We start from the raw sequence: 14,424 nt of genomic DNA, 5'->3' as shown, positions 1-14,424 counted from the left end.
GAACTTTTTGAAGGCAAATGTCCCGTTACATCTGGCGTAAAAGGAGCACAGCATTTCAGAAAAAGAACATCATACCAACAGTAAAATATGGTGGTGGTAGTGTGATGGTCTGGGGTTGTTTTGCTGCTTCAGGACCTGGAAGGCTTGCTGTGATAGATGGAACCATGAATTCTACTGTCTACCAAAAATCCTGAAGGAGAATGTCCGCCATCTGTTCGTCAACTCAAGCTGAAGTGATCTTGGGTGCTGCAACAGGACAATGACCCAAAACACACCAGCAAATCCACCTCTGAATGGCTGAAGAAAAACAAAATGAAGACTTTGGAGTGGCCTAGTCAAAGTCCTGACCTGAATCCAATTGAGATGCTATGGCATGACCTTAAAAAGGCGGTTCATGCTAGAAAACCCTCAAATAAAGCTGAATTACAACAATTCTGCAAAGATGAGTGGGCCAAAATTTCTCCAGAGCTGTAAAAGACTCATTGCAAGTTATCGCAAACGCTTGATTGCAGTTATTGCTGCTAAGGGTGGCCCAACCAATTATTAGGTTCAGGGGCAATTACTTTTTCACACAGGGCCATGTAGGTTTGGATTTTTTTCTCCCTAAATAATAAAACCATCATTTAAAACTGCATTTTGTGTTTACTTGTGTTATATTTGACTAATGGTTAAATGTGTTTGATGATCAGAAACATTTTGTGTGACAAACATGCAAAAGAATAAGAAATCAGGAAGGGGGCAAATAGTTTTTCACACCACTGTATATATATATATATATATATATATATATATATATATATATATATATATATATTTATATATTTATATACTTTGTATATAATATGAACATTAATTGGCTATACTTCCAATCATGAGACCTGACAGCAAAATCCAACAGAGAGGCCAGCCAAGTGTACTCCAATGAGGTCTGCATCTGGGAGTAAACTGACTTTAGGTAGCAGAGTAGAGCTTGTCACCATCTCCTTCTGATGGCAAGAGTGCACAGCAACTATGATGGATGACTGAGCATCTAAGAACAGAAAGTCCCCCTTGTGTACATTGACTTATTTATTTTTATGGTGTTTGTATCCAAAGCCAGTATTCATATACAAAGTAGGTAAAGTGAAAGAACCAAAAGCTTTTCCTATTTGCCTACAGAGGGAGTATGATGGTGTGCCGTTTAGACAAGGAAGTGTCATGGAGAAAGGGCATATAACAAGCCAGGACAGGAGAGTTACTTAGCCATCTCTATACAGCAGAAGAACACATGCTGTGGATAGGTGGGTCCCTGTACGTATTAGTGTAGATAAACAGCTAACAAGAAGCCGTGTGCTCTGTAACTTTGCACGCTATAGTTGGGGATGACAGCACAAATATGAAATTGTTATGCCCGGGGTGCTAGTGGGCAGTCAGTCTGAAGTTCTCAGTGATGTCTAGCCCTCTTACTAGTGAGGTTATCAGGATATGTTGAGACCTGTAAGAATCTAGATGTCAGAACAGGGTTACCATGTGGCACTGGTGCAACAGTGTGCTCAGAGGAGCAGGAGAGGCCAAAGACACTTTAAGTGTATATTGCGGCTTAGGCAAGAAGTAAGACCCTAGACCACCAGATAAAGCTATGAAGGACGGCCACTGAACGTTTTGGAGACTTTCATCCCTTCAGAAGTGTTATGGGGTATAACCATAGTCCAGTTCAGCTTAGTAGACAACATAAATTGGGTAGGTGCTCACACTGGATATTGAACAGATCTGGGTTTGGGACAAAATAAAGAGCATACGGATTCACCACCCTACTGAGTAAAAAGGGGCTTAACCCAATGTGGCAGCTGGGGTTTTATTTACGTTTATTTATTTGTCACAATACATATTCCTATTGATTATTCCTCTGTTATGAATTTTTTGTATAATAAATCAATTATTTTGACAAAGTGTATTTTTAGCATGTTTGTTTGGGGCAAGGGTAGCATACAGAGGGAATGAGCTTTGAGAATTAGGTCTTTAACTTTGTACAGTGCCTGCTAATTTATGAATTCTTACTATTATGTTAATATACTTTATGCCTGTGGGGTTACTATTTTACTAGTTTTTTTTTTTTTTTGCATCTACTTGACCAGGCATGCACAAATAGGATATGTGACATTGTGGCTACAATTGAAGAGACAGTGGGACATCTGCTTGCCTTTACTGTAGCACTGGAAAAAGGGGTACTGTGTGACGACTGCATTAAGTATTACATTTACATATTTAGCCTTTGCTTAGATTAAAAACCCCTCTGTGACTCTGAAATGGCCTACAAGTTGAAAAGTGTTAGGTAGGTTTTATTAAAATCCGCTTACAAATTTAAAATGTACATTGTGGTTGTTTCCATAATTATTCAGTTGCAGCTTTAGATGATTAACTGATTGGTTGTGGAACCCACTATTAGTTTGTGACACCGGTGGACCCCACTTCTTGTGGACAGACTAAAACATTTATAGATCATCATATTGCTCTGCATTTCCCATACTCTCTGTATGTCACTTTCAGTTCATAGCCTATCAAGACCATGTATGACAGTATAACAACACCCAGACAAAAAACACACTTGATGTTTTTGTTACAGTAAAAAGTCCTGTCCTTATCTCCCCAGGCTACAATATTAATACTTAAACTGCTTAGCTTTGAGTAGAAATGTGAAACACATGAAATCTGTTTTATTCTTGCCGTGCACCCTCTTGCTTACCTTTGCCTAATATCTCTAATCCATTTGCACACACCCTTGGATTTAGGACTTCACTTCCAAATTACTCTGCATTTCAAGCAAGCTCTTCTCATCATTATTTTTTTTTTCAGAATTTTGTAGGGTTAAGAGGTGCGCATAAAGGGCCTGAAAAGAAGCAGCACCCTGTGCAATGTGTATATTGTAATTTTCTCAAATCCCATTGATCTTGCAGCTGAGCAAACTGTGCTCTACTTTAGAAATCTCTAAATAAACACATCCTTTGAAGGAGGGATAATTGAGGCTAACTAGACTGAAAGACTGAACTCTTCTTTTCATTTCCCTTTCTTTTCTAGTTAATCTGCTGGATTCAAAGGCGAGTCAGGGGGAGCTGGGGTGGATCTCCTACCCAGCCCATGGGGTAAGTGTGAGGGCTTTTTGGTGGGCACTATCATTTCTAGGAATAACTAACTGCAGAACCCATTTATGTAAAAATAGAACTTTGTCTTGTGCTGAGAAACTTTGAGAAAGCAACACATAGATGCTTTTACATATTAACATCTTTTTCAGTTAAATTATCAGTTAATTTTAACTTTGTGTAAATAAAAGTAAATTCAGAAACCTGATGTATAGTTTATCTGATTATTAACAGAAATTAATTTGTCTTTTATTAATATTGTGCTTTGGAACCTTTAAAAAAACTGGCACCCTTTGGGTAACATTAAGGCTTACTCATTTCCCTGTTGCTAATGTTTCTTGTGAGCAGCACCTTCTCCCTTAGTCAGATGTGTTCAAGATGAACATGAAGACATTCATGCTTTATTTCTGTTATTTGTTGTTCAACCTAATTTTTATTCATTATAAGTTAGTCTAATATCAATCTGATTTGTATATAGACCCCTTTTGCTACTTTAGTGCATAATGAGGTATTTTGTGTAATTTCCCAGGCATAGTATTTTTCTTTAATTTATAGTCACTCTTTTTATAATGAATCAGAACTATTATTAAAGCTACTGTATTTCATGGATCCTATTTAACTGCATGTTCTCAACTTAATTCTGTGCTAATACATTTCCATTTGCCCTTGTGATCCCTCACAAAGTGTTATTATAGTACATTTTATTTTCCACAGTGCCTTTCATTGGGTTATTGTGGCATTTCTCACTGGACATGTACTGTTGTTTTATTTACACTGCTGATTTATTTTGTTGTGCTTAGTTCTCACAATAATTTCCCTCTAGATAGCAATCAGTTCTACTTTACATGCATAAACACATTGTCAAATTCATTTATTCTAGAGGTAGAGAGGGCAATAACTTTTTTTAACAACATCAGATGCAAAGTAGAAATCAGTTCAGGATAAAGAACCAGTCAATTACAGGGAACATACACACAAATTGGAATTATCAACTAATATAACATACACAGCTGATGGAGGAATATTGGTGTGCCTGGAAGAAACAGGCAACCTCCATATGACATAGACAACAACCAAGCATGGGATATGGAATTTTAGATGCTGCGTCTTTGAGTGTTTGTGTCTACAGTCCAGTGTTATTTTAGTTCAACTGAATTCTTTTCAGTGCCCTTCATTAATCCTGTTTGTTGTGTCATTCTGTGTGTGTTATTTTAATGATGTTATATTTTGTAATGGAACTGGGGACGAGCCCTGAACCCTAACATGAATGCACCTGAACAGTCCCAGGTTCAAATAATGGAAGATTTATTACAAAATACTTCCCCAGGTTTTCTTTCTCTCTTTTTCCACAATGCTCTCTTCTCACGACGCACCGCCCTCCTGCAGTCGAGTGTTGCTTCATGTCCTCCCAGCTCCAACTCACTCAGGTAAGGGAGTGTGGCCCCTCTTATTAAGGATCTGGGAGTACTTCCAGGTCATACCAAAGTCCCACTTATTAAGGAGCGCTTCTCCCTGCAGCGTACCTTGTGGCACCTATGGACCCCAGCAGGACTGTGTTGCAGGACTAACCTTCCCAACATGCCCTACTGGTTCCGCAGTGGGCACTGATAGCCAGGGCTGCTGCTGTCTAGCGTCCTGGGGAAATAAAGAATCCCCAGTGACATCTTCCGGTGGACTGTCCGTCCATCCACTCCTGTGGTATTTACAAGTTGCATTACCTTAATATGTTGTTGGTGATTTGTTGTATTGGAATAATTATAATTTTGGTTCCTATAGATTTTATATAGGGCAGCATGGAGGCACAATATTGAATGCACATGCCTTGTGTTTCCCAGAGACATAGAAACAACTCCTGGGCAAGTCACTCTATCTTTGAAGTGTGGACTATTGTGAGTTGGATTTCTTCTAGGAATCTTATTTGTTTCTTTCCATTTCCCAAAGACATGAATGCCAATTTAATTGTTTTCTTCTTTTTTTTTATCCCATAATTATTGAATATGGTTATATGCACAAATTTGCCCAGGGCTGGTACATTCGATGAGGTTGTTCTGGTATTCACTTGCACATTTATCTTCCGTTAGAGATCATATGCATTTATATAGCAAACTTTCATTGCTCAAGAGAAAAGATGTTGGTCTGAGATAAAAAAGCCACTCCTGCAATATTTTGTTCTTCCTTCGTAGTGAAGGTGCTTCCCCAAGAAGTGGGACGGGCGATATTGTTGAGAATGTTGTTTTGTGTAAGGGGCAGAGTTAATGCTTTTTAGAAAGAAGAGCTGCCATGTCATCAAACTTTACGACAAATTTAGTTTTAAGTTTTCAGTAAATCCGTTGTCAATTTACCATATAGTGCCTTTGCCCAGAACCTAAAAACATTTCAGTAGCAATCGAAGAAGACAGACATGGTGATGAAATCTGAAGCTATGCGTGATTCTAAGCTAACTTTTCAGTTTAAACTGCTTGCTGTTGCTCCAGTTGATCCTCTAAAGGAATCCCTGCACCAGGGAGCTGAGCCAGCACTGTCTTGTATTTTCTGCATAGTTTGATGAAGCTGCACAAATGGCTGTGGTCTGACCAAGTACTGCAGTGTCATCGTCTGCTTGCTGTTGCTTGTGAAGATGCCTCTGTCATAGTGATTTAGGAGGAAGAAGTCACAACTGAGCAATGATTGCATGACAATGGAGATGCAATGCCTGCTGGGAGATTTATTAGCTCCCCTCTGCATTCAAAAGGCCCTGGGAGGAATGCAAGCCTGCCACCTGACAATGGTACCAAAGCAGGGTGACAGAAAATTTATTACTATAGAGCTGAATGAGGGCAGCCTGGCCAGGACCTCCAGTGAAATGTGCTACAGTTGTTTGGGTTGGGTGGAGCTTAGAGGTCACTAGAATCATGTCTGTAGTAGAAGTCCTAGTGAAGGCCACATCTTAGTGTTTAGAAAAGAGAGAGCGGCACCTGCTAGAATCATCTTTAGTGCTGCTCATGAAAGAAGAATGAAATAAATCAGTGTTATTTTCAGGCATGTTTCTCCCTAAGAAGCTGATGTTGCACAAATGTTAGGCAGCATGATGAGCACAGGGTGCATCTGACCAGCAGGGTTGCTATAAGAAGTAGGTTACATTTCTGGCATAATAATGCAAGAGGCTACTCAATAAGTACTACTGTCTTTCCAGTTGCAGATGAAATTTCTCTTGTCTCCACTTTCCCTTTGTCTGCATTATATAAAGCAGGAGTTTTGACACATTACCCCACAAGTGCTAGCAATTAGCCAGGAAATCCTAGTAAGTAATATATGTTATTCTTAGAAAATCACTTTGATTGCTGTCTTAAAGCAACTCTAACATGAATCTTCAATGCTTCACATTCAAATAGTGTACTTCAAGAATCTTCCATTTATCTTTATTATGAGTTGTTCCATTGTTTCTCAATGAGAACCTTCACAAGATACTTTACAAATCTTGCCATTTTCAATGCAGCAGTTGTGGGCTTTTCCAAGCCGTCATCTTGATCCTAGTGAGTGGCAAGCTGAACACAGACATGTCTGACTAACAATTCCTCTTTATACCCTTGGTCTCAGCCATTTATTTAAGACTAGACAAAGCATTCATTTTATTTGTATTCAATCACAGTATAATGTAAAACCTTGCCTCACGTTTGAATCATGATGGTGCTGCACTAATGTGTGCGTCTCTGCACCTCCAGTCTTTTTACTTTTAATATTTCTTGATGGTTTTCAGTCACCGTAACCCAAAAAGTACAAACTGCACATACGGCCTACAGTCAAAAGGAATATAATAAATGTTTGTCTTCAGTGGTATAATCTTTAGAGTTCTGGTCACATGAATGAAAAGGAGCTAAGAGAAGCCAGCTGAAAACTTTCAGCCAGCCTATTTAGTTTATTTATAATGCCTTTCTGGAGGCTCACTAAGAGCTAAGAACAGCCTGATTAAGCTATACACTGTTGGCTTTCATTATTTTACCACTTCTGTCATCCTCACATTTTCTTTCTTCCATTCTTAAACTGCTCTTGCAGTATGTTTCTGGCACTTATATCCAAGGATTATATGTTACCCACAACCAGCCAATTTGTTTAGTGTAACTTCATTTTAATGATATAGGACTTATAATGTGTAAACCATATTCACCATATTCCTGTGCACATCTTTTGAGCTCAAGGTGCAACCATTAAGGCCATAACCTTCAGAATATCTAGTAACTGTTCCATGAAAATACCTACCAGCATCACATCTTGTGGTAGCAAGCCAATGGAACCGACCAAAGTTAAATTTAGATATTCATAGAATATCACTGTTCATCTCCAGTATACTATAGAAAAAAAACACATATCTTGGCTTGCAGATTTAAGAAACCTGAGGGAATTTTATTGAGTAATGTATTCTCAGGGCATTCCAAAACTATATAACATTCCCACCAGGATCCTACTTTGAAGTTGCCTCAGCAACATTTTTTCTGATTAAACAAAAAACTCCCAGTTTCCATTGAATTTTGAAGAACTTCCACCTGGATCATTTTGTGAAATAATTCAAGACCCTGGAGATCATCCTTTAGGAATTGCAGGAATTCCATTTAATATCTAGTACCTTAAAGTCATGTGCCTGTGTGGGCATCCTTCCTGAACTCCTTATTGGACCCTCCAGAAAATTTAGGTACCTCTATCAGAAATTTCAGAATTATAACAAAACACTCATCTGTGTTTCTGCTTTAAGTGTGTCAATTATTTTTCTCTCTCCTGAAAGTCTCTGAGAATAATTAGTATTCTCTTCTTTTAAGAACATTAGGCAACATTTCTTAGGAGCAATGGAAATCCTACTGGACTATGCTTTGGTACCCATTAATACAGTCCTCATGGTTTCATTGTACCCTGCTCATATTTAAGTAGATTTTACAGTGCAACCATCTGGATCTTGTCAAAAGTCCTGAACCTGATGGAACTTGGCCTTTCACGCTCTTCAATATTTTAAACGACTAAGCAATAATTTACTATCAACTAGCAGTACACATTTTAGATTGTTTTCTCATTATAATTTCAATCAGATGAACTTTCTTCCATAATACCATTGTAGGGATGCCAGAAATGAAACATCTGGGTGATACATCGGGCATTAGGGTAACATTTCCTGTTAATATACGTAACCTGATGCATAGTAACAGATGTATGCATGCTTAAGTGCTAAATCACTATGTCTCAGTAATGTCAAGGATGTGAGGACTGGCCAAAACGTTACTTTGAGAGCAGTCAATCTGAATACAGCACTCACACGTTTCTGAATTATAAGCCAGCACAGACACAGTACCACCATTTGAGCTCAGGTAATTATTTAAACTGGGCCTTCTGTTTGTGTGCAGGTGCAGAGCCGGAAGGTCTCTTCTCCTCTGTCTGTCTGTCTCCCTCACACTCTTTCTGGCCCCTTTTCCCTTGCTGTTATGAATGATCTGCTAACACATACTTTTGATGTGGTGCCTGTGGAATAAGGGAGGAAAAAGCACCATATTTATAAAGTGGAGCAGGGAGTCTGCTAGAGGTCAGTAGGTGGTGAATGAAAGCACAATGGTTGTGTATTTACATTGTCATTCTTCCTTCTACTTTGAATTCTCATTGAAAGAGGACCAAGTATAGGGTAAGGTTCAAAGCCAGCTTTCTCCTTGCTATAGTCTTTGTATTTGTGTAGTATGCCATGCAATACACATCCAGGTTACATTGGTTTCCAGTGTTACTGGGATGGGCTCTAGTTTGTAACCCTGTACTAAACTTGTGTGTATGTGTGTTTGTGTGTATATACAGTATATCTGTGTGATAATATGTTTTCATACATATTTATGTACTATAAATGTATAGTCATATTTTTATGTGTACATAATTCTGTGGAAAAAAATATATGAATTTAAGGTGTTTTGAATCTGTCCAATTCATGGTGAAACGGTACTGCCATTTACAATAGCATTGGCCAAGGCAGGAACCAAGACAGGATGGGTTGCTAATTTATTGCAGAGTATCTGAGGGAAGATGCTTTCCATTTTAGATATTTAATGTTATCAAATTTTCATGTTGGAAATAGAAATGTAAAGGAAAAAATTCTCATAATTTTATTAGTCCATTCATTCATTTTCTGAGCTACTTGACTTTAATATACAGTACTAGCCAACCCGCGGCGTACCATACGCCACATAATCAGGCCGGTTTTTTAATGATTTTTAAGCACAGGGAGAAAATTAACATTTGAAAAATCGGTAATGTAATAAATCAGCAAGAAAAGCAACATTGTAACAATGCATGGAACGAACCAACACACAATCTGTCTGAAGTGACTGAAAACTGGCAGACCGTCCTCGCGCCTTCTCCTGCCAGACGGAGGGATGGGGGTGCACGGCGCGGAGTGTGGAACGGGAGGAGAGGAGAATGACGTCCATTCAGCTCCGTCCATCATGCTAGTCTGCTGATTTCTCGTTCAGTATGCACGGCCCGCTCATGTGCCCACCTCCAACTCGTCACTTGAGTCGTTGTCTTTACACAGTCCAGATGTACCTGTGACTGATGTAGACTTTTCATTGCTGTGTGCAGTTTTGGCTGCTTTTCTATATATAATCCACCAAGACACCCGACCACGGTAGTAGCGAGGTGGTAGGGAGGTGTGTACAAAGGGTTGCGACGCAACCAGTGGGAGCGTATGAGTCACACTTAGAGGGAATTCCATGGTTCGCAGCCCGAATGGGGTTCAACAGCTTACCCACGCCGGGTAGACACACGCTCAATGTCATGCATAATTATTTATTGAATGCTAAACACTTCTGGAAAGACACGGTTGTCTAAAAAGGGAGGGTTTGAGGATACCACAGAAAGTGAATGAAAAGATGGAACTCTAGACTTTTCATTGCTCTGTGCGGTTTTGGCTGCCTTTCTGTATATAATCCACCAAGACATCTGACCACGGTAGTAGTGAGGTGGGAGGGGGGTGTGTACAAAGTGCAGGAGCATCTAAGAAGACGCATGTTTGTCGTGGATGTGAATTGCTGTATGTAGTGTGTAAAACAGTTTGCTATGGTGCATGTGATCGTGCGTCATAACCGAAAACTCAATTTTTAAAGACTGCTCACTTCATTGTGTTTTAATCTCAGTTGTAAAGGAATGTTTTAAGGACCCCATGGGATACCCCTCAGTTTTGGCTGCTTTTCTATATATAATCCACCGACCCGACCACGGTAGGAGGGGGTGTGCACAAAGGGTAGGGACGTAATGAGTGGGAGCGTATGAGTCACACTTAGTGGGAATTCCACAGCTTGCAGCCCGAATGGGGTTCAACGGCTTACCCACGCCTCTCTGCGCTGGGTAGACACACAGTCAATCTCATACATAATTATTTATTGAATGCTAAACACTTCTGGAAAGACACGGATGTCTAAAAAGGGGTTGGTGTGAGAATACAACAGTAAGTGAATGAAAAGATGGAACTCTGGAAAGAGCAAAATACAACACAATAGTGAACCCGTGGCATAACAAACACCGTGTGGCTCAGATGTGCATGTGGACTCTTACCACAGATGAAAGGGACTAACTGGGTGGTCGGTGAGTTTTTGCGTCCGGGCAAATGGGCAGGCAGTATGAATGCTTAGAGAGCGAGGGTAGACGCCGGCCGGTGAAAAAGAAGTGTTGGTGGGCAGGAAAACGTCTTCTGTGTTCCTGCAGGAGCATCTAAGAAGACGCATGTTTGTCGTGGATGTGAATAGCTGTATGTAGCGTGTAAAACAGTTTGCTATGGTGCATGTGGTCGTGCGTCATAACTGAAAAGTCGTTTTTTAAAGACTGCTTACTTCATTGTGCTTTAACCTCAGTTGTAAAAGATTGTTTTAAGGATCCCATGGGATACCCCTCACAAACCGTTTCGCACACTGCATATGGCGATTAAACTCCGCAAGAAACATGCCTCTATGAACAGTCAACGTAGCTCGGAGGTACATGACATTAACCTGACCTGCACTGCATGTGGCCTCTACGACAGACGAATATAAATGACACCATTTTTTCTGTGTCGTCGCATCCGAGTTGGTGGGCATGGCCCTGCGAGTTGTCGTCATATCCAATGGTCTTGGAGTTGGTGGGCATGGCTCCTTCCTGCGTGCGCCATAGGTGCCTCACTTGTCGGTGGCTTAGTGAATCCACGCTCCTTCCGGCGTGCTTTCCATGGTTGTCTTGCCTTAGTGAATTATATATATAGATTCCTATTCTAAATCAGTTACCACCGCCACCATGTACCATTTTCCTGCTGTCAGAAATAAGGTCAAACACCGAGTCACTGGTGGTGACTGAACCAACAGCACTGTGTTTGAACTCTCCATCTTTTACAAGTACCCACTACGCTGGCGACAATGGTGTGTGTACTTGTGGCTCATGATTACTTCCTATCTGTTTATTTCTTTGTGACTAAAACCTCAGTTGGAATAAAGATAGCAATCTCACAGGATTGGCTCATTTAGGTTTTTTTTGTAACTACCATTTGAAGACTCACAGCTGCTTTGTCTCTTTGGTAAATTCCTTTGCAAGTCGCTTGCCCTTTTTGGTTTTACTCATACTGAGAGTTCTATAGAAATGACAGATTTACAGTTTAAAAGGTGATGGGAGTAGCTTACCAGAGAATTTGCTCAAAAGCTGAAACAGCTTGTGTTACATAATGGATGAGACATTTATAGATGAGACATTTATGGTGAAACTTGCATACTTATTAAATAAGAAGACTGTATGCTTTGGTTTGCAGCATAGTTGTGCTCCCTGGCTGACACTATGCAGCTGCTTCACTCCTACCTTTCTGATCTGGGAAGAAGCCCTTACAGTGTATTCGACTTTAACAGCTGCCTCTCCTGCATATACTGTATAATCTGTGGTGTGTCACTTTCTCCTCTATCCATTGGCATTTGTATGTAGTGTTCTGCTCAAAATACTGTCATTGTTTAATATTTTGCTGAATTCACCTTCAGCTATAATCCCAGGAATTACTGCCAGTGCTGGAGTTTGTTCACATTCAAATAGTGTATTGCAAGAATCTTGGAGTATTACCAGTAAAGACTGGGGCAGATTAGCTTTGACTTCTAAATCAATTAAATTCTGTCCATGGGGTACTTCTGTCTGACAGTTTTGTACTATGCAGTCCTTTTCATTGTGAGCAAGGCAACAATGCATTTTCCGATTGGTTTTTATTAGCATTTTGGTGTCATCAGTAGACTAAGCAAGAGCTCTCCAAACCAACAGAGTCTAGTTATAAGACTATACCTGCTTGCTGGTTTGCACTTTATGGTCCCCTACCTTGCTTTTGGATGCCTGAGACTGACTTTTTTTTGAATAGCTCCTTTGGGTTTCCTGTACCCCAACTAGCAACTCCCCAGAGGGTAACGCAAAAAATTAAAAGTATACTATTTGGGAATAAAGGCTTAGTGAGGGATTAGACTTCATAGGGGAAAATATTTAAAACTTTTGCGCAACTGTCTTGGTTTTATATCCTTTGTTTGTGCATATGTTTAGGCAGTCGTACACCTACATATTGCATTTAAAGTGAAGCCCTTTGTAAAGTTTCTAGAAAAACTCACAAGCTTGACATTGCTGTTGATGTGCAATATGTGTAGTACAATTCAAGACAGGCCTTCCCCCTTTACTCTAAAACGAAGATGTGTCAGGGTTCTGTGGCCAGTTCTAAAGTTCAGAAGATCTTCACTTTCTATCACTCTGGAATATGTAAGAGCAGGGTTTATATAGCATGCATAAAGTTAGTGATAAAGATGACATTCTTACACTCATAGCTGGAGGTGTATTTTTTTACTAAGGTATGACTGTAGAGAAACTCTCTCCAAAGCAAAGTTTTCACACACTCATGCTCTACTAGATTCTTCAACCTACCGTTCCAGTGCAACATTTCAAGAGGCCTCAGCTTTGTGAGACCTCACTGTGTTACCAACACACACACACACTCTAAAAAGGTCAGTATTTCAGTGGAGTTTTCATGGTTTGTCATCGTTCATATGCCTGGTCTGGTATCACAGAGTTATAAACACATTTCTGTATTTACAGCTTTCCTACACAGGCTTTAGAAGTTTGTGCTTTCTGGTACAGCAGGTGGCACTATACGAAACCCTGATTGTTGTCTCCCATGTCACCACAACAGTTGTGCTGCAAGATTGCTCTGCTCCCAAACAGTTCTTCAAAAAAATCTTTCCTGGCTCCCCTGTTTTGTTCTTCATTGCCATTCGCTGCAGCTCATTATGTTGGACATGCATTGAGAATGAGTTGAAAAGAGAAGAGCAGAGAAAGAAAACAAAGGAAAGCAGGCAGCTTTTTTGAAGCAGGGGCGGGGGCTGACAGGTGCTATGTGTAGCTTGGGGCTCCCCGGCCAGCAATCTTCTTACTATAAAAGGCTACAGATGCCCTCAGTAAGCTTCATTAACTTCTCTAGGGAAACCCACAGATATGATCTGGGCGCATAGTAAGGAGTTCACAAATGCCACGTCTTTCAGGCATCCAGAAGAGGATGCTACCTTCAGTTCTAGCCCTGAGCCCATTCTAATTCTGTCTACCCTTGCTGAAATCATTCTCAACACCCAGGTGCATGTAGCTCTCAAAGTATGATGTATAAATTTACAGTAATAAGAAAAAAGCAATAAACCAACAAATGCACTGGGGACTCTTGGCACTAAGATGCTTTTAGTTGTGCAAATACATGCTACCTGTAGGCATTGTGCGGCTTGGTGAGTAGCTTTGAATGATCCAGCATAAACTTAAAGATAATTCTAGTAGTGTTGTGAGACATTGTAATAGATGTGGATAAGTGATTGCTGCTTATTGCTACCTTCTGCATTGCCTTCCATGAAGACGATTCTTTTCCAAAATTGCACACTTAGATTATGTTTAGCTCAGTTTTCATTCATGGTGAATAGTATGAGGCAATGCTTTCATTTATCAAGTTTTTGAAAAGCAGAATGTTGTCGAGAGGAGGGAGTTCAATCCAAAATCTTATACTTTCTAGTCTGGGTCTCATGGAAACAATTGGCCCTGGTCCAGCATGTTGTTTCATAAAACTGTGGCACAATGAAAATTGATATGAGGGACCTGCAGCAATGTATATTACTAAAGCAGCGTGGAAGACACACACTTGATTGCATAATTGTCAGGTATAGTTTCCAGCAATTACTTGGCAAAATGCGACTGCCCTCTCTGATAGTGTTTTTGGGGGTGGGGGTAGGTGGGGGAATGGTATTGATTGCACAGCCACTTCAGGGTGTCTGGGAATTATTCTTGTTAACGACTGCCA

At 40.1% G+C, this 14,424-nt stretch overlaps 1 protein-coding gene across 5 annotated transcripts in view; it reads left to right on the top strand.

Annotated features, from left to right (window-relative positions):
• The window catches only part of epha3 (eph receptor A3), a 205,817-nt gene that overhangs the window by 45,002 nt on the left and 146,391 nt on the right, over nt 1-14,424 (top strand). For all 5 annotated transcript variants that reach the window (XM_039744973.1, XM_039744972.1, XM_039744971.1 and 2 more), the window contains exon 2: nt 3,055-3,119. In XM_039744973.1, the coding sequence (XP_039600907.1) occupies nt 3,055-3,119 (65 nt within the window). The remainder of the gene's footprint in view (nt 1-3,054; nt 3,120-14,424) is intronic.

The sequence above is a fragment of the Polypterus senegalus genome, chromosome 2 (assembly GCF_016835505.1).
Source record: "Polypterus senegalus isolate Bchr_013 chromosome 2, ASM1683550v1, whole genome shotgun sequence".
NCBI lineage: Eukaryota > Metazoa > Chordata > Cladistia > Polypteriformes > Polypteridae > Polypterus > Polypterus senegalus.
This window is presented reverse-complemented; position numbering and strand designations above follow the sequence as displayed.